The sequence below is a fragment of the Vanrija albida genome (genome assembly GCF_041260175.1).
Source record: "Vanrija albida strain AlHP1 chromosome Unknown contig_2, whole genome shotgun sequence".
Classification (NCBI taxonomy): Eukaryota; Fungi; Basidiomycota; class Tremellomycetes; order Trichosporonales; family Trichosporonaceae; genus Vanrija; species Vanrija albida.
In genome coordinates, this window is record NW_027191421.1 from 3,911,729 (window position 1) to 3,929,487 (window position 17,759).

Sequence of the window (17,759 nt, forward strand, 5' to 3'; positions counted from 1 at the left end):
CCTCCTCCGTGATCCCGCGGGGCACCTGACACTCCCGGCGGCTGAAGGCACGCCCCTCGCTGCCCCACTCTGTCATCGGCGGCAATCAGACCAGTCGCGTCGTTGCTATTGGGGACGGGGAGGGTGGAGGATTGGGAAGAGGGGTTGTGAGATCCCCTCTCAGGCTCACATTGGGGCTGGGGTGCGACAGGATCTTGGAAATACACAAAGCATACCCAGTCCGCAGCTCAAGGCATGCACGGTAGTACCAAGTTGCAAAGTGCGTAAACAAGAGACCCTCGGAGCCCCGCAGGAGCATCCACGGCAATGTAGCTCGGCACCTGCGCCGTCTTTCGGTGTTTCACGACGTCGGTGTCGACACGGTAGCGAGCGGCGTATGGTGGAGAGGCTGGAGCAAGCTCGGCTCGGCAGGATCAGCTGACATGTGTAGTGGTTCATGCGGCGTCTCGCTCCGCAATCTATCGCATAGTGTGTCTCGGTCGCGCCGGAGCCTATGCAGCTGCGCCGAACCCCCACATCCAACCCTACAGCGCGTACCTCGCATTCAGCCTCTTGCTGATTGGCTCATTCGACGTCTCTGCGTCATACGCATCCTGCTCCTCCTTGCTTAGCTGGGCCCACTTCTTCTCCTTGGCGCGGTTGGACAGCTCATACTGGACGATCTGGACTGCCGTGAACACGGTCCAGATGACGCCAAGAGAGAGGACCGCGGCCCACGCGCGTCGGTACCTGAGATCAGCACGGTATGGCGACGACCCACTCACAGTGGCTTGTCGTTCTGGCGGAAGACCTGGTTGCCGTAGACACCGCCGAGGTTGGAGCAGCCGACTGGGTGTGAGTGGGTGGGGCGGGGGTGTGGGGACCTACTGTATACGGCGTAGGTGATGGAGCGCTCGGCTGGGGAACGCGCGTTGAGGGCGACCCATGTGACGTTGTATGACTGCCAGACGCTGAGTGTGAGTTGGGCCGAGTCGTGCCACTCACGGAGCAGCCGCAGTGACGACCATGGCGGCGTAGAAGCCCCAGTTGCCACCGGAGAGGATGGGGAGTTTCTGCCATCAGCGCTGATCCAGACGCCACGTACATAGAGCGCGATCAGCCCCGCAAGAGTCCAGAGGGCGACAAACAGGATAGGGTAGCCGCGACGGTCCCACTTGTCGGCAAAGTGGGCCAGGGCGATGGACGAGAGGCCAGAGAAGATGGGTCCCGGGACGAGGAGGAGGTTGGCATCTGGCGTGAGTGCCGCGGCTGCGGGGGGACGTACTGATTGCGGTGAACCCCAGGCTCTGCAGGATGGTGCCGGACCACGCCCCAGCTCCCTGTCCTGCTTGCAGGCCCGACAGGCACATGATGAGATGCGGCCACAGCCTCCAGTTGCCGAGGACGTTGAAGATGTCCGTCCAGGTGATGGCAAGGTGGGCAGATTTCGACTTGAGCGGGTCGTCGTTGTTGAGTCGGGCGAGGTAGATGTCTGCTTCGCGCTCGGTGAACCAGCCCTTGCCGCGGATGCCGCCGGCGGTGTGGCGGGGCGACTTGGGAAGGAGCAGGAGGAGGATGAACCCGGTGGCGATCGTCGCCGCGCCGTCAATGATGAAGATCCTGGGGTGAGCGGGGCTCGGCGGGGGGCTCACCATTGCCATCCGGACAGCCCGCCCCGGCCATGCAGCTTGATGCACCCGGCAGAGATGAGCGAGCCGAAGGCCGCCGACAGGATGTTGCCAAAGAAGAATATCGACGTCCGCTTGGTCAGCTCGTCGCGCGTGTACCACGCGTTGAGCGTGTACAGGCTGCCGGGGATAAAGCCCGACTCGAGCATGCCGAGGAACAGGCGCGCGGTCCACCAGCCGGCGCGGTTCTTTACCAGGTAGGTAAGCACCTCGGCCAGGCCCCAGACGATGATCTGGAGCGGGATCCAGCGGTGCGGGCCGACGCGCTGCAGCACGACGTTGGATGGAATCTCGAGGAGCACAACCCCGAGCCAGAGGAGCGACGAGCCGACTGGGCGTCAGTGGAGTCGCGACCGAACGCACTGTTGATCTCATTCTGGGTGATGCCCGTGTCCTTGATGATGGTGGAGGTGAGTACGCCAGACACGTTGCTCCGGTCGAGCGACATCCAGAAGAAGCCGAGCTGGCGTCAGCGGCCGGACTGTTCCCACTTACTGAGAAGAGCGGGAGGAGGAAGAAGTCGGCCTTCCGGACGACGCGGCGCTGCTCGTCGAGCGTCCACGACACGTCCTTCCACTCGCCATCGACGAGCGTGCGCCCGTGGATCAGACCGTCCTTGAGCGACGGTGCGTGGAGCGAGGGCGACGACGCGGCCTTTTCACCTAGATAGTCCTCCTCGTCCTTGCCGTCGCCGACACCGGGGAGCTTGGTGTTCTCGAACACGACGAGGTCGCCGATGGGATTCTGCTGCGACATGGCGGTGCATGCATGCCAGAGGGGTGGGCTCCTACGCTTAAGAGCTTGGTGGGAGTTCGGTATACGCAGTCCAAGCCACCGAGACTGGGCTCGATACCGCACATAACACTCGATGGCGCGTTCAGGCTGAGCGATGAGCAACATGCCACCGCCATGGTTGCGAGCTTGCTCACGGTCTGGTGCTAGCTCTAATACCAATGCTCGCGCCACACTACTGCGGACTTTAGCGGCCGGTCGGCGCGGAGAACTTGCAGCAGCTTTGAGAGCAGCAGACGCAGCTAACCCCCGTGATAACGCTCCGAGCGAAGCCCGAGCGATGCTGAGGCGTTGTGCCGCTTGGACGCCACGCAAACGTGATTGGGGGGATTCCGAATCCTCCCACTGATAGCACTTATCTCGTCAACCCGTGGCATGATGGCGAAATCACGGCCTCGCTCATCGCCGGCACCGTGCTACTGAAATACCAGCGCCGCGCCGTGCCGAGCATTCGTAGCCAGGACACCATGCCTACCCCAATCAAGAGCAGCGAGACCATCCGCGTCGCCATCTCGGGCGGCGGACCCGCTGGCCTCGCCGCCGCCATCGCGCTCCGAGAGGTCCCCGGCATCGAGGTCACCATCTACGAGCAGGCCACCGAGCTGCGCGAGGTCGGAGCAGGCATCCGCATCGGGTTCAACTCGTGGAAGGTGCTCGAGCTGCTGGGCGTCGCCGACAAGGTGCATGGGCACAAGAAGGTCGTGCACGAGCATCGCGACGGGACCACGGGCGAGCTCCAGTACCGCTACCCCGCGCACTACGGCGAGGAGAAGTACCACGACATTCGCGCGCGGCGCACCGTGCTGCAGGCAGCGCTGCTGAGCAAGGTTCCCAAGGAGGTCATCCAGCTGAGGAAGCGTCTGGTGACGACCAAGCAGCTGCCAGGTGGCCAAGTCCGGCTCAACTTTGAGGACGGGACGAGCGCCGACGCCGACTTGTTGATCGGGGCGGACGGAATCCGATCGGTGGGTGCGTGCAACGAGCGCCGCTGACTCCAGGCGGTGCGCGACGCCGCGTTCCCGGGTCACGAGATCAAGTTCAATAGTGAGGCCGGCTGCATCCCCGCTGACCGCAGGCACGACCATCTGGCGCTGCCTCATCCCCCTCGACCTCGTCAAGCACTCGGTGCTGCTCAAGTCGACAGCGTTCCACCACGGACCGGGCACCAACTTCAAGTGCTCCATCGTGTCCACGCCCGAGGAGATTGCCGCGGGCAAGGGGCAGTGGGAGATGACGCTGCGGTACAGGGAGGACCCGGCCAAGGCGACGGGCAAGAAGTTTTCCTGGGGAGTGCCAGTGTCGAACGAGCGGGTCGCGAGTCACTTCACTGTGGGTGGCGGCGGGGGTGTCGCTGACCCCAGGCTTTCACCCCCGCGATCCAGGAGGCGATTAGTCTGGCGCCAGAGGGCGTGTGGAAGGAGTTTGCCGCGTTCTCCGGCCCGCGCCTCGAGCACATCATCGCGAACGGCAACACGACGATTATCGGGGACGCCTCGCACCCACTCCTCGGCGCGTTTGGATCCGGCGCGGCGTTTGCGATGCAGGACGGCTGGCTCATCGCCCAGATCCTGCGGTACTACCTCGGCCGCGAGCTGCCCAAGGCCGACGCACTCGCCCGCACGCTCGAGCTCTTTGACAGCATCCGCTCGCCGTACTACCACCGCATGTACGACTACCTCGACAGCCCCGGCGCCGAGGGGTCGGCCAAAGGGAGCACGTTGACTGCAGACCCCAAGGCGCCGCTGTATTGGATCTTTGGGTCTGATATTGGCGCGCAGTGGGACGAGATTCGCGCGGGCTTGCCGTAGAGTGGCTTCGGTGTTGTTAGAGACAGACGGGGCGTAGTCCTCAGTGGTGTATTGGACGAGAGTAGATGCACGTCGCGATACCAGATATGCGTCGCTCTGGGCTTGAGTCTCGGGCAAGGGCCTGCTTGGGACGGCACTTTGACCTTGATGTTGTTCGCAAGTTACTCAACGATAGTTGCGCCGAGTCGTCGGATCTCGGTGCGAGTCGGTGGACCTGGCCACGTGACATTTCTCGATCGCCGCCGATGACGGTCCACCTTCCTCCACCTGAACCGCCGACTCCGACATCGCATCCCTCTTGACACCGTTCTCTAGACCCACTCACGCACAATGGACTACACGACGCCTCTGCCCACGCCGCCGCCAGTCATACACGTCCCGCCAATAAAGGCCAGGCCGCCGTTCATCTCGGCCCAGCACAGGCCAACCGAGGACGACGGTCTGTTCCATGTCGTTGTCTTGTCGTCTGGCGCACGCGCCAGCGCCCATGTGCCAGATATCGTTGGTGCCCTGTCCAAGGTGGGTCCGGAGGCACGTCGCTGCTGACTCCAGGATCCACAAATCGCCGTGCAGATCGTCGCGACGGAGAGATCACTCCGGTACTACAACCAGGCGTCTGTGGACGCGGCCGTGCGGAACGCTTGGAACCTCGCCCCGGAGGCGTCCACCGAGTTTGGTGTGAGAATATGGACCGATAGCGATGATGGGGTGTGGGTGAGTGCGCATAGCGAGTCGCACTGGCGCCAGCCGACCGACTCCATCCTCCACGTCGAGCTGCACAAGTGGGCCGACCTTGTCGTTGTCGCGCCGTGCTCGGCCGACATGCTCGCGAAGATTGTCCAGGGCCTCAGCGGGACTCTTGCGGTGGGTGGGGGGCTTGGGGCTGTACTAACGCCAGCTCGAGGTTATCCGGTCGCTGCCTCCCAGCGCTCCGCTCGTCCTCTGTCCGTCGCTCTCTACCCCAATGTTCCGCAACCGCTTTACCAAGAAGCACCTTGCAGCTGCGACCGAGGAGCTCGGCGCTGTGGTCCTCGGCCCCCAGGCGCGTGGCCGGCTAGACTGCGGCGATGAAGGTGAGCCGCCCGCACGACCCCGCTGACCCCAGGCGAGGGCGTCATGACCGACTGGCGCGACATTGTCATTGCGATCCAGGACTTTGCGTCCATGTACCGCATGCGCATGCTGCAGAAGGAGGCGGAAGCAGCGGAGAAGAAGCCGGCGGTGACAGCATTTGAACGGCTTCAGGCCGATTTTGACGTCGAGTCCGTGTTCAACCAGCCAGGCGTGACCAAGTCGGCCACACCACAGGCCAACGGCGTGTCTCTCAACTGGGTGGACCAGGGGGTACCGGCCAAGGACGTCATGAAGCAAATGTTCCACCAGCCAGGCCTCCCGTCCATGCGCGAGCCGGGATCGCGGTTGACTGGGGCGCGTCTCATGGACATTTCCGATGTCCTGGCTGAGCAAATTGGCAAGCCGCCTCGACCCCGTGATGAGACGGACAATCTCGACTGGCCCAAGATCAAGCCATTCCACGGAACGGTTTTCCCTCCACCGGCGACGCCAAAGACTGCCCCGTCGACACCAGCCGGGGCAAGCACCGAGCCGAGGGATCGAACTACCGACGCCCCAAGCCAGCTCACGAGCGACGACCCAACGGAAGCAAGTGGCGAGCACGTGAAGGAGATCTTCCACGATCGCGGGCTGGCGGCACCGCGGCAAGGGACGGCTGAGCGTGGCCCGGAATCGGAGCCGATCAGCATGGAGCCGCTGCGCCTCGGCCCCACGGAGCATTGGAAGGCGATGGGCCAGGGGTCGTACTGGCAGACGCGGTGGTGGGCTGGGTAGGCGGGCAGCGAGGGGAGAACGCCAGTGGTGCTTCGGATGCAATCCACTGGTGCTAGCTCCAGGAACAGCAGAGGCGGAGAGCGGTGGGAGTACGTCATCTTGGCAGCGCCTGGGCGTTTCATATCGCCGTCCATCGTCATGATCCATCGTGATCCGTTCACGGCCAACTCTAACTCTGCATTGCACTCTTTCCCATGGCTGTGAGCGTTGACGACATTACCGACGACGTGCTGCTGGCAGTGCTGTCCACATGCGACCTCGGCGATCGCCAGCGGCTACGCGCGGTGAGTTTGTCCGCCGACACCACTGACCCCAGACGTGTCGTCGGCTCAAAGCCCTGCACGACGATTCGGACACGCTTCGGTATGAGCTAGAGCTCGTCGCCGCCGGGCTCAAAGAGTCTCCGCCGCTTGTCCCCGAGGCCGTCTTCCGCCCAGATCCCAAGACGTCACGCACCGGCGACGTCATGGTCTGCCACGCCGGCGCGCCACACACCTATGTCTACTACCCCAAGAAGCCCGCCGAGTCGATGGCAGCTGTGTGGGCGCCGTGGCAGGAGCACCGTGGGGACATTACCGTCCCTGCCATGCCGATTGCAGGCCGCGCGACGCTGTCGGTCAAGGAGAAGCGCGAGCGGCTCAAGGCTCTCCAGGAGCGGTGGATGATGCTCATGCCGGCCGTGACGCGCACCATCCGCTATGACGGCGTCTTCAACCCAAACTGGATGGTGTTCAACGCTGCGGTGATGCTCCAGACGACGGGGTTTCAGGTGAGGTGCCTGCGCAGCCGGAGCTGACGCCAGGGCCACCCCGACCGCCCCAACACCATGTTCCCGGGCATGCTGATGCCCTTCCCATCCGCGACCAACCCAGACCTCCACACGCCGTATCTCTCTGGGAAGCGTTACCAGGTGTTTGCCGACTCGATGGGGTCCCCGGTCAACTCGCGGGGTCGGTGCGCCATGGACCCGGCGCAGAACCTGCTGGTATTCCCGATGTACGAGTGGGTATACGGGCGTAACTTGCGCTGACCCTAGTCCGGGATCGAGGACGGTCCAGAACGGAGTATCGGCCTGGCGGCCCGCCTCGTACAAGCTAGCCCTGTTTTCCATGTTGTCGCCGTCGCCCCATCCCCGTGCTGCCAAAGACCACCTAACATGGCCGTTGCTGCCGAGGTGGCTCATGAAGATTGACGGCCTCTACGGTGTCATCGACGGCTCAGAGGCGCCACTTGCATGCGAGCTCGGCGACGTGAGGATCTTTGGGACGACCGTCGCGGCCAGCATCAAGCTCTCCAGGCCGCAAGGTGGATACTACACGCCCGTGCTGTGTATGTGGAACTGGGTCACTGGCGAGCTGCTCGCGGTAGGTCGGCGTTGGCGACACTGCTGACCCCAGGAAATCGTGGGGCATCACTCACAAACCTCCGCCGAATCCTTCGAGCTGCTGGGGGAGCGCACTGTGCTCATCGTTAGCTCCAACCTTTTTGACGGACATGCCGCGGCCGCGGAATCGGTTCCCATGTGCTTTACCATCTGGACGATCCCCGAGAACGAGCCGCTGGGCAAGGACCCGCACCCTGGTGTGTGTCTCGTCCAGCTCGAGATGCCGCGGCTGAAGGAGGTGTGCTACGAGACCTGGATCACGCCGCTGCGCCAGGGTGCGGCGACGCGGGCGGTCGGCGGCAGTCCATTCGCGCCCGACGACGCCCGCGGCCTGATCCGTGTGTCGTTCAGGGCCCGCAACCAGTACAACTGCTACATCCTGAGGGAGACACTGCTCGCCATGGCCCGCGAGGGCGAGGAGCGGGTCCGCGGGCCATTCCGTGTGGCGTTGACCGCCGAAGCGCTGAGTTCGCACTCCAACCCCGACTGCAAGGTGCCAGCATGTACCTGCACTGGAACGAGTGGCGGGTTCCGATGCGGCGCGCCGGTAGACCCGTGGGAGGCCGAGGACGAACACGGGCGGACGTACTCGGCGACCGACGACAACCTGGTTCTCAGGCGATACGCATGGGCCGAGTGGGGGCCGACCTGCTCGCGGATGACATACACCGATGAGGGGCCGAACAGTGGCCCCGGGCGAATCCTGCGCAAGTATGCGACGGCGGGGTACCGCGACGTCCTCATTGGCAGCGCCGGCGGGAATCCGTCGATCGAGGTGCGCGACTTTTCTCCGGCCCTCGTGGCTCGGGTCACGGCGGGCAAGGTGGACCTCCCGCCTGGCGTGACTGCCGAGGTGTCGGCCTTTGGGGAGCTGTCAGCCGACCACGTGTGGGTCGACGACGTCTTCACCTCGCTGCCGTATGTGAGCATCAAGCGTGATCTGCCAGTGTTCCCGTTCATGGCTCTGGAAGGGGGGCCCGTTCTGGTGCAAGTTGTGGCTGACGAGCAGCGGCTCTGCTACGGGGTGAGTGGGCAGCAGCGCCGGGCGCTGACGGCAGGCGCACCAGAAGCTCGAGGGCGTGGACGGAGCCGGTGCGGCGGTGTACAAGACCGAGTTGATGGTGCTGTGTATGTAGCGTGCATGCAGTGGGTACAAGCCCTGGGTCGCACTACCCCTCGACGGCATCGACACTCGGGTCGACCACCTCGCGGTTCTTGTCAAACGTCAGCACCAGCGCCTGACGCTCCGGCAGCCCCTCGCCAAACACCTCGTACACGGGCATGTAGCGGTCGACGAACGCGCGGACGGCGTCGTCGGACATGCCCTTGCCGCCGTTCTTGGCCTTCATGTTGTGTTCAGCCTGCAGCCGCCAGTCGTAGACGTAGTCGTAGGAGATGGGTCGGATGGCGATATGGCAGTCAAACTTGTCGCCTGTGGCCCGCTCCGTTTCGGCAAGGTTGGCGTCGAGCGTCTGCAGGCTTTCGACGGGGTGGCGCGAGGCGACACGCCCGTCTGTCCATCGCTCGCACAGCGTCTCTGCGTCGACAGGCGCAAAGCCCAGGCTCCAGCCTTCTAGCACAAACACGTCGATCGGCGCGGTAATGTCGTCGGTGGCCGCCGAGCGCTCGCCGTAGCCCTCGTTCTGCGACTTGTCAAACGTCGGGATGGGAACGGGGTCGGACGGGGACGGTGCCGGGCCGTCGCGCAGGCGGGCGAGAGTGGCGGAGAGCAGTGGCAGGTCGTGCGTACCGGGCGGGCCGCGGCCGGACAGCAGCGCGTTGGAAGGGTTGGCCGCGGCGACGGCCTTGAGGCCGGCGTACGTGAGGTAGAAGTCTGGAGGCGTCAGAGGGGCACGGCTGGCCCGCTGCACTCACCGTCCATCGACGCCACGGCGCACTTGAGGCCATGCTCGTCGGCCAGCACCTTGACCATCTCGGCCGCGAGCGTGCTCTTGCCTGCGGCGTCAGCCTAGCACCCTCACCCAACTCACCGCTTCCCTGGGGCCCCTGCATCGACACGAGGAGCGGCCGCTTGCCGGCCTTGACGCCGAGCCCGGCCGCGCCGACCTGCTTGCTCACAAACGTCGAGAGCAGCTCTGCCTTGAACCTGATAGCGCTCGATGCCATGGCGAGGAGATGGGAGGAGGTGGATTGGGTGGAAGCATGGATGGAAAGCATGGCTGGGGAGGAATGGGTGTATCGGGCCGATGACGCGGGGAGTCTGGGGAAGCCAAGTTGCATAATGTCAGGCTCAGATTCCGGCTTCTACACCTATGTCAGGCTCATGGTCCGATCACCTCGAAATGTCAACAAAACCTCTCGCCCGCGACAGCAATGTTCAGTCTGTACACTCCACGACGGTCCACGGCGCTGACTCGCTCACCGCTCCTCCGACGCACTCCGCCCGGTACCAGACGACACCCCCTCGCTCCCATGTCCTCTCTCGAGCTCTCCGAGTCCTCCCAGCGCTGTCCAAGCCCCGGCTCCGGCCCTTACTCCCACCGCCTTGCCCCAGAGACGCGTTGAATGGCACGCGCAGCAGATGGGCAACCGCCGCCCAGGCTCATGTCTGGGTGGCCTCTAACCCTAAGGTAGGTGCTGGGCGCGGACGCTGCTGACTCCCCAGTTGCTAAACTCTTCACACTGCTGCTTCAGCCACCCCCGGTGTCCGACATTGAGCAGGACCCATGCCGATGGTCGCCGTCGCGGCGCAAGTCGCTCCGGCGGACCATAAAGGCGTCGACAGGCGCCAGGGCTCAGCCGCCCACGTCCGCTGCAAGTGTCGCTGAGGGGCAAGGGGGGTCTGGAAAGGTCCGGCGGCGGGCAGTGCTGGCGCATACACAGAGGCATGCGAGCGGTCAAGGTCTCGGGAACAGTGCAGGAGGGGTGGAGGCTTGTCGGCGCCGTAAACCCCCGTCCGGTGAGTCGCACCAGTGTACACCCGGCCTGTGACGACCCGCTTTGGCCTCGCTCGAGCCGCAGCCAGCCGCTGGCCAAGTTGGTCGCTCCAAACCATGCCGACACACCCTGGCGTCCCTTGCAGAGAACCGCCCAGCGACCCAGGCTCGGCCGCGCGTTGCGGGCCCGTCGTGCCGCTGTGCCTCCGGAGAAGAGGACAACGTCCTAGAGCTATGTGCTCGCGCCTTCACACCGGGGCGGCCGGCGGTGTCCGATGATGCGCGCGGTCGACAACGGCGAGGGTCATCCTGCGGAGAGTGGGGAGTAGCGCCAGGGCCGGTAGTGGAGCAGCGGCGTGCTGGCCGATGCAGCGCCTCGCCCTGCAGCCTGGTTGGAGTGGTCAGAGCGGAGCGTCCCGGGGGAGGGTGGCGACGCCCAGAGATCCCGTGCCGGGTGCATGCATCGGCGTCGGCTCTGGTACAACTGTGATGTGGTTCTGATCTCGTCCAAATCTCCGCCCGTCTAATCTCGGCTCGGTGCGACCCTCAGTGGTCGATAAAGTTGAGCGCGACAAGCAGCTCGGCAATGCTCGCGCTGCCGTCGCCGGCCTGGTGGTAAAAGTCGGTCAGCAGGGTGGCGCGCGGCCGCTTGCCCGCCGCGGCCTGCTCGAGCAACCACTTTGTCACCCTCGCGTTCACGCCGTCGACACCCAGGCCCCACGTCGGGAAACCCACGCCCTTGGCCATCCACTGCGGCGGCGCCATGGGAAAGTTGGACGCCGAGGCGAACGAGATGGTCCACGGCGAGCCAGGGTTCGGGCTGAGCGTGGGCTCGAGCGAGTGGATGACCACCTCGGTCTTTTCAGGGATCTCGATAAACGAGTCGACGCGGTACCAGTCCTGCGTCTTGACCGTTGTGCCCTTGCAGTCCCACTCAAAGCCCTCGCGCCGCGAGTCGGGCCACGTCGTGGGGTGGATGCCCATGCCCTCTGGCCACTGGCTGTCGTTTGCTCGGTCGAAGCGGGTGAAGATGATGCCCTTGCCGCGGACCTCGCCGAGGGTTGGGACTGTTTCGGCAAACCGCCAGCGGTCGCCGTAGGACTTGAACTCGTCGTAGACCATTTGCGAGAAGTCGGGGTGCCACGGGGGTGTCTCCTCCTTGATGGACACGATGACCGTTTCGCGGGGGTGCTGCTGGAAGAAGGCTTCGATGGCGTCGAGCTCGGCTTTGAGCGTGGAGCGTTCCGGCCGGATGCCGTGGTACGCTGGTGTTAGCGGGGTTCCCAGGCTTACTCACTCTCCAGCCTCCCGTTCTCGACCTTTAAGCGCACGTCGAGGAATCTGACGCCGTCCACGAGCTGCTGGGCCACTGGCGTCGCCGTCTGCTGGCACTGCGAGATGAAGACTGGGGTCAGCGTTGCCAGTACGCTCGCTCACATCCATAGAGGGCGCAGGACTCGTGGGTGCCCGGGAGCGTGAGGTCACCGATCGGCGTGCTGTCGTTGAGCTGGGCGAGAAAGTCGCGTGTGCCGGGGTTGCGGAAGAGGATGACGGTGCCGGGGGATTCCGGGTCGAGGAGGTAGTAGGCGAGGACGCCATCGATCGACGGCTGGAGCGACAGCCATCCGCGACGCCGGACGTGCGGGAGCTGGTTGATCTGCACCGACACCGAGCCGTCGACCTTGTCCCCCGAGTCTGTGGGCAGGACGAATGCGACGACAACGACGGGATCGCCGCCGCGCAGCGCAATGTTGTTGACGTTGATTTCGACGCCCCGATCGGTCGTGCGCGTCTCAAGCTCGGCCCCTGGCCCATCCGGCGCGACTGATTTCGTGACGTGCACGCCGTAGGCGACAACTTTTAACGACATGGTGTGGGTGTGGGTAGATGCTTGCAGCGAGAGACGGCGAGATGCGTGAGATGGGTGCGCACCGCTGACGTCTTCCCACGTGTCGTGGCGGGGACACGGCGTCGTGGGGCCGCGGGGCCGCGATCGATGCCTGACGTACACAGTGCTGACAGCCAAGAGGCCGGGCCAACACCGAGGCCGGGTAACACACCGAGGTTGTCACTAACCGGACACCCCCAAGTCTCGACTTTGCGTCGACTTTGACTTTGTATCCACCCACTCACTACCGCCGCCGCCATGTCCGCCCCAGGAAGGATGATCCCCGCGACCGAGGAGGACACGCTGTTCCTGCGCAAGATTATGAACCGTATGCCGTTCGCCGGCGGCATCTTTGCGCCGCACTTCCGCGCCGTCGAGGCCGAGGAGATCCCCGCGGTGAACGCCAAGGGCGGGAGAGACACGGACGGCTGGACCGCGGTGTACGAGGCGATCGTGCAGCCTGGTGAGTGGGGGTGTGGGATGGGAGCGGTGCTGCGGCTGCGCTGTGGCTGCGCTGACACCGCCAGACTGGATCAACGGAGGTGGCGGCCTGCACGGTGCGGCGGCGGCGTGGATCGTCGACATGACGACGGGCACGACCTTCCGGAGGCTGTTCACAAACGACTGGAATATTGCCGGGCCCAGCATCAACATTGACATGACATACTACCACCCTGCGCCACCGTGAGTAGCGGCTGGCGGGGAGGGCGGCATGGGCTGGTGCGGCTCGACTGACACCGGCAGCGGCACGAGGATCCGGGTCGAGTGCACCATCGACCGCATGGGCGGCCTGCTGGCGACCGCCCGGTGCCTCATCATCAACGCCGAGAATGGCAAGCGCATCGCGTCGGGCATGCACACGACGATCAAGCCCAGCAAGGGCGGGTGGGGGAGGGGCGACAAGGCGCCAGCGCAGGCCAAGCTATAGGCGCGTATAGACGGGGATAGAGGGATGCAGGCGTCCAGGTAGATGAGCTGGGCGTATGGGACTGACAAGGAGACTGAGGCCCGACCCCCACGCCGTCGCGATTCACTGCATTGTCCTTGTACTTATAAGTCATTGTCCTTGGAGGCCTGTTCGACGACTGCTACGACGCAATCTCCCACTGCTGGTTTCTGTTACCGCCGTAGCAGTGCCAGGTCTGAACGATGCCGGGGTTAAAGCTGCCGTCGCGAACGTCGAGGCAGAGCCCATAGCCCACGAGCTCGATGACGCCGTCGTGCACATACCACTGCTGCTGGGGGACGTCGAGGCACTCCCACACTTTGAGGTGCACACCGTCGTGCGGGTCTGTGTGTCAGACGAGTCTTGGGGTGGGCTCACTTAGTCCGGCATCGAGGCAGAACCGTTTGCTTGGCGCGCTGGTGACTGCAATCTGCCCTCTCCACCCGTCACGGACGCTGAAGCCACTGTAGAGGCGCCTGCCGGTAGTGTCAAGGTAGATCTGGTCACCGTTCTCGAGAGGCAATCCCTGGCGCGGTACGACCATGATGCGCGAGCCGCCGTTCGCATCGCGAAGGGCAGAGCGTAGGCCGACTCGTGGGGGCTCAGCGCGAGGGCCAAGGACGGCGACGTCGCGGTTGTCGAGCTCGTTGACAGCTTCACGCGCCTCGAGCATGGGCACGTCGCGGGCGTTCCGTTCGTTGCCGCCCGCAATTGCATCACGCTTGGCGACAGGCTGCAGACGCTCCCCGTTCTTGTAAACCTCAAACTGTTGGTTCTTGTTGCCATGGAAGCACTGCCATGTCTGGACTACGCCGCCTTCGCGCAGGTTGCCGTCACGGACATCGAGGCAAAGGTTGTAGCCCACAAGCTCAATTACACCGTCGTGCACGTGCCACTGTTGCTGCGGAACGTCAAGGCACTCCCATACCTTGAGCAAGACACCGTTCTGCGGCCCTAGGATGTCAGCAGCAGGCATCACCCATACCCACATGAACCGGCGTCGAGGCAGTACCGCTTGCCTGGGTTACTGTCCTTGACCTGGATTTGACCTTTCCACCCATCGGGGAACTCCCAGTAGTTGTAGAGACTGCGGCCGCTGAAATGAAGGATGGTCCGATTACCGTTCTGCAGGGGCAGGCGGTATGATTGCTGGATGACAAACCAGCGCCCATGGCCGTTGGCATCTTTAAGGGCAGGCTTAATCCTGATGTAGTCCTCGGGGGGCTCGTCGCGCGCCTCGACGTCGCGCGCCTCGAGCGTGGGCACCTCGTCACGAGCGTCGTGGCCTTCATCAATCGCGTCGCGTACCCAGGGTGTTGGGACAACCACCCACTGCTGGTTGGTGTTGCCTGGGTAGCACTGCCAGGTCTGAATGACGCTCTCCCAGTTGAGTTTGCCGTCGCGAACGTCGAGACAGAGGCCGTAACCGACGAGCTCGATCACGCCGTCGTGTACATGCCACTGCTGCTGGGGGACATCCAGACACTCCCATACCTTGAGCTCGATGCCGTTCTGGGGCCCTTGGGCGTTAGCAGCAGGCATCACCCATACCCACATGAACCCGCGTCGAGACAGTAGCGCTTCCAGGGGGTAGCCGTGTCGTGGACTTGAATTTGGCCCTTCCAGCCGTCACGGACAATCCAGTGGGGGTGGGAACGGCGGCCGGTTTCGGAGATGTAGGCCTTGTCGCCGTTCTGGAGAGCATGCGTCAGGTCACGGGCCACGGTGAAAAGGAGCGAGCCGTTCTTCCAGTTCCTAAGTTTAGGCTGCAGGTAGGCGGTGTTTGCTGCACGGCCATAGAGCTCCGCGCGCGTGTCGAGCTCGTCGACAGCGTCGCGGGTTTCGAGCATGGGCGTGTCGTCGCGGGCGTGCGCGTGGTTGTCTTCGATGGTTGCCTCTCGCGCGGCCAGGCCGTTGTCTTCATCACGCGCAGAGTTGACAGGCTCCCACTGCTCGTTGCTGTAGTTGAAGTTGACAAGCTCCCACTGCTGGTTCCTGTTGCCCTTGTAGCACTGCCAGGTCTGAACTTTGCCATCCAGGTTGCCGTCACGGACGTCGAGGCAGAGGCCATGGCCTACGAGCTCGATCACGCCGTCATGCACATGCCACTGCTGTTGCGGAACATTCAGACACTCCCAGATCTTGATCTCGACACCGTTTTGTGGCCCTGGGCTGTGAGCTATAGGTCCGACCCGGACACCCACATGAACCAGCGTCCAGGCAGTAACGCGTGCCTTGCTTGGAGTCTCCGACCTGGATTTGTCCTTTCCAGCCGTTAGGCAATACCCAGCCACCGTAGAGACGCCTCGCTGAGCGGGCTAGGCTGGCGGGGAGGCCGTTTTCCGGAGAAAACGCGTTGTTGCGTCCTACGATCAACAATCGCCAGTCGCCATTGGTATCCCGAAGGGCAGGGCGCAGGGTGCCGCCAAGTTGGGCGCGAGGGTCGACCTCCGCCCGGGCGTCGGGTTGGACGATGGGCGACGCCAAGGCCGCGGTGGCGACGAGGATGGATGTGAGGATGGACACGAACATGGTCGCAACAGTGTCCGTGGGGCCAGAGTGTCGCGCAGCACCCGCCCTCTTAAGCACACCACGAGTAGTGGGTCCGCACCGCCTACGTCGACTGCTGCGAACGGAACGCCCGTGAGTGTGTTTCAATGTGCCCGCTGAGGATGAGGCTGTGACGACGCTGTGACGGCAGTGATAAGGTTGGAGGCCGTCTCAGGCTCCCCGTCGACGATTAAAATGGCCGTTTCGGCCGCTGGAATGGCCGTCGGTGGGCTTGGCGTGTCACATGGTCGTGGAGTCGTCAATTGAGTGGGTCAGTGAAGATTCGGGGCTGTGCAGGGGTACGTGAGCGAGTGCAGGGGTACGTGAGGGATCAGAGGGGAGGATGGAAGAGTAAGTTTAAGAGGAGACGGCCAGGGGAGGAACATTGAGAAGAGTGCGACTGGAACAGGGTTTGGGGTTCGGGGTGGAATGGAATGTTTGGGGTTGTTTGGGGCTCCAAGACGTCACCGGGGCAAATTGGCGTTGGAGTTGACTGGGTTGACCTGGCTCGAGTCGTCTCTGGTCATCCCAGTCGCAATGGTCCGTCGCCACCGTCATCCTCAGTCAGCATTACCCCCGGCATGCGGACGGATGCCGCCTAGTCGCCACTGCCGAGTGTTGCTTCACTGGCGACGCCGATACGCGGCGGATGCGCACCTTCGCGGGAGCCGAGATGTCGTCGCCGAGCGTGCAGCGTAGGCCATGTCGCTGCCGAGGAATGCGCGATGCTTATAAGCACTGGCCATGAGCTCTAAACACCCCAGCACGTTCTTGAGCTTTGCAGCCCCCCAGCACCATCACCATGGCCCCCATGGCCGTCGAAACTCTCGGCCTCGCGCGGCCGCTCAAGCCGGAGAGTTCGCGCACCAAGCCAATCATGTACCGGTGGGTGCGGCGTGGATGGCACAGCTGACCTCAGCACCACCTCCCCGTCCCCTGTCGCTGTCAAGACTGACAACATCTACGTCACGTTCGAGGACGGCAGCGTCGTCATCGACGCCGTGGGCGGCGCGGGCGTCTCCATCCTCGGCTTTGGCAACCAGACCGTCATCCAGGCAGTCAAGGACGAGATGGACCGCTGCGGGTACGTCTACGCCGGGCTGTACTCGAACGCAGCGTCGGAGAAGTTGGTGTGTTGGTGTTGCCGACGCGGCTGACCCCCAGGCGGCCTATCTCATCGACCACAGCGAGGGCGACTTTGCCGGCGTCAACTTTGTCGGCGGCGGGTCCGAGTGCATCGAGTCGTGCCTCAAGCTCGCCAAGCAGTACTGGTGGGAGAGGGGGAACACGATCAAGCGCCGCTTCATCGGCCGTAAGATGAGCTACCACGGGAACACCATAGCCGCGTTGTCCCTCGGCTGGCACCCGGTCAGGCGGGTCCCGTTTGCCTCGTTCGTGAACGAGGATATGTTTTCGTGGGTCTCGCCGGCGTTCTACGGCCATGGCGCCCGGCCCGGGGAGTCGGAGGAGGACTACGCCACGAGGCTCGCCGACGAGCTGGACGCGGAGATCACCCGCCTCGGCCCCGAGACCGTCGCCGCGTTCGTCATCGAGCCCATGGTCGCCACGTCGATTGGCGCAGCGCTCCCGCCCAAGACCTACTTCACCAAGATCAAGGCGGTATGCGATGAGCACGACGTGCTGTTGATCTTTGACGAGATGTGAGCGGCGTCTGGTTCGCAGCTGACCTCAGCATGTGCGGCATGTGGCGCACCGGCAGGATGTTTACCTACTGGCGCATCGGCGAGGGCGTCAAGCCCGACCTCGTGGCCACGGGGGGGGGTTAGGGGGTTAGGGGGTTAGGGGGTTAGGGGGTTAGGGGGTTAGGGGGTTAGGGGGTTAGGGGGTTAGGGGGTTAGGGGGTTAGGGGGTTAGGGGGTTAGGGGGTTAGGGGGTTAGGGGGTTAGGGGGTTAGGGGGTTAGGGGGTTAGGGGGTTAGGGGGTTAGGGGGTTAGGGGGTTAGGGGGTTAGGGGGTTAG

At 64.0% G+C, this 17,759-nt stretch overlaps 9 protein-coding genes across 9 annotated transcripts; 5 read left to right on the forward strand and 4 right to left on the reverse strand.

The window, feature by feature from the left end:
- Positions 1–524: 524 nt before the first annotated feature.
- Positions 525–2,423, reverse strand: Q8F55_003260 (uncharacterized protein; the record flags this gene model as incomplete). The annotated part of the gene is made up of 9 exons (XM_069351807.1): positions 525–729; positions 765–828; positions 868–950; positions 985–1,052; positions 1,085–1,230; positions 1,265–1,599; positions 1,677–1,998; positions 2,031–2,130; positions 2,163–2,423. 9 exons carry the CDS (start codon positions 2,421–2,423, stop codon positions 525–527), a joined length of 1,584 nt encoding a protein of 527 aa, XP_069212193.1.
- A 503-nt stretch (positions 2,424–2,926) lies between these two features.
- On the forward strand, positions 2,927–4,267 carry Q8F55_003261 (uncharacterized protein; the record flags this gene model as incomplete). The annotated part of the gene is made up of 3 exons (XM_069351808.1): positions 2,927–3,428; positions 3,535–3,788; positions 3,821–4,267. The coding sequence occupies 3 exons, from the start codon at positions 2,927–2,929 to the stop codon at positions 4,265–4,267; spliced, it is 1,203 nt and encodes a 400-aa protein (XP_069212194.1).
- Positions 4,268–4,597: 330 nt separating this feature from the next.
- Q8F55_003262 (uncharacterized protein) lies at positions 4,598–6,115 on the forward strand (the record flags this gene model as incomplete). The annotated part of the gene is made up of 4 exons (XM_069351809.1): positions 4,598–4,786; positions 4,820–5,131; positions 5,172–5,340; positions 5,373–6,115. 4 exons carry the CDS (start codon positions 4,598–4,600, stop codon positions 6,113–6,115), a joined length of 1,413 nt encoding a protein of 470 aa, XP_069212195.1.
- Positions 6,116–6,309: 194 nt separating this feature from the next.
- Positions 6,310–8,635, forward strand: Q8F55_003263 (uncharacterized protein; the record flags this gene model as incomplete). The annotated part of the gene is made up of 6 exons (XM_069351810.1): positions 6,310–6,399; positions 6,432–6,884; positions 6,918–7,117; positions 7,152–7,479; positions 7,513–8,523; positions 8,558–8,635. The coding sequence occupies 6 exons, from the start codon at positions 6,310–6,312 to the stop codon at positions 8,633–8,635; spliced, it is 2,160 nt and encodes a 719-aa protein (XP_069212196.1).
- Positions 8,636–8,668: 33 nt separating this feature from the next.
- Q8F55_003264 (uncharacterized protein) lies at positions 8,669–9,626 on the reverse strand (the record flags this gene model as incomplete). The annotated part of the gene is made up of 3 exons (XM_069351811.1): positions 8,669–9,333; positions 9,375–9,455; positions 9,491–9,626. The coding sequence occupies 3 exons, from the start codon at positions 9,624–9,626 to the stop codon at positions 8,669–8,671; spliced, it is 882 nt and encodes a 293-aa protein (XP_069212197.1).
- A 1,316-nt stretch (positions 9,627–10,942) lies between these two features.
- Positions 10,943–12,266, reverse strand: Q8F55_003265 (uncharacterized protein; the record flags this gene model as incomplete). The annotated part of the gene is made up of 3 exons (XM_069351812.1): positions 10,943–11,661; positions 11,694–11,801; positions 11,834–12,266. 3 exons carry the CDS (start codon positions 12,264–12,266, stop codon positions 10,943–10,945), a joined length of 1,260 nt encoding a protein of 419 aa, XP_069212198.1.
- Positions 12,267–12,542: 276 nt separating this feature from the next.
- Q8F55_003266 (uncharacterized protein) lies at positions 12,543–13,212 on the forward strand (the record flags this gene model as incomplete). Its single annotated transcript, XM_069351813.1, has 3 exons — positions 12,543–12,747; positions 12,812–12,968; positions 13,029–13,212. The coding sequence occupies 3 exons, from the start codon at positions 12,543–12,545 to the stop codon at positions 13,210–13,212; spliced, it is 546 nt and encodes a 181-aa protein (XP_069212199.1).
- A 160-nt stretch (positions 13,213–13,372) lies between these two features.
- Positions 13,373–15,762, reverse strand: Q8F55_003267 (uncharacterized protein; the record flags this gene model as incomplete). Its single annotated transcript, XM_069351814.1, has 5 exons — positions 13,373–13,575; positions 13,609–14,184; positions 14,220–14,750; positions 14,786–15,397; positions 15,435–15,762. The coding sequence occupies 5 exons, from the start codon at positions 15,760–15,762 to the stop codon at positions 13,373–13,375; spliced, it is 2,250 nt and encodes a 749-aa protein (XP_069212200.1).
- An 820-nt stretch (positions 15,763–16,582) lies between these two features.
- Q8F55_003268 (uncharacterized protein) lies at positions 16,583–17,567 on the forward strand (the record flags this gene model as incomplete). The annotated part of the gene is made up of 4 exons (XM_069351815.1): positions 16,583–16,665; positions 16,700–16,910; positions 16,945–17,441; positions 17,474–17,567. The coding sequence occupies 4 exons, from the start codon at positions 16,583–16,585 to the stop codon at positions 17,565–17,567; spliced, it is 885 nt and encodes a 294-aa protein (XP_069212201.1).
- Between the last annotated feature and the right edge of the window lie 192 nt (positions 17,568–17,759).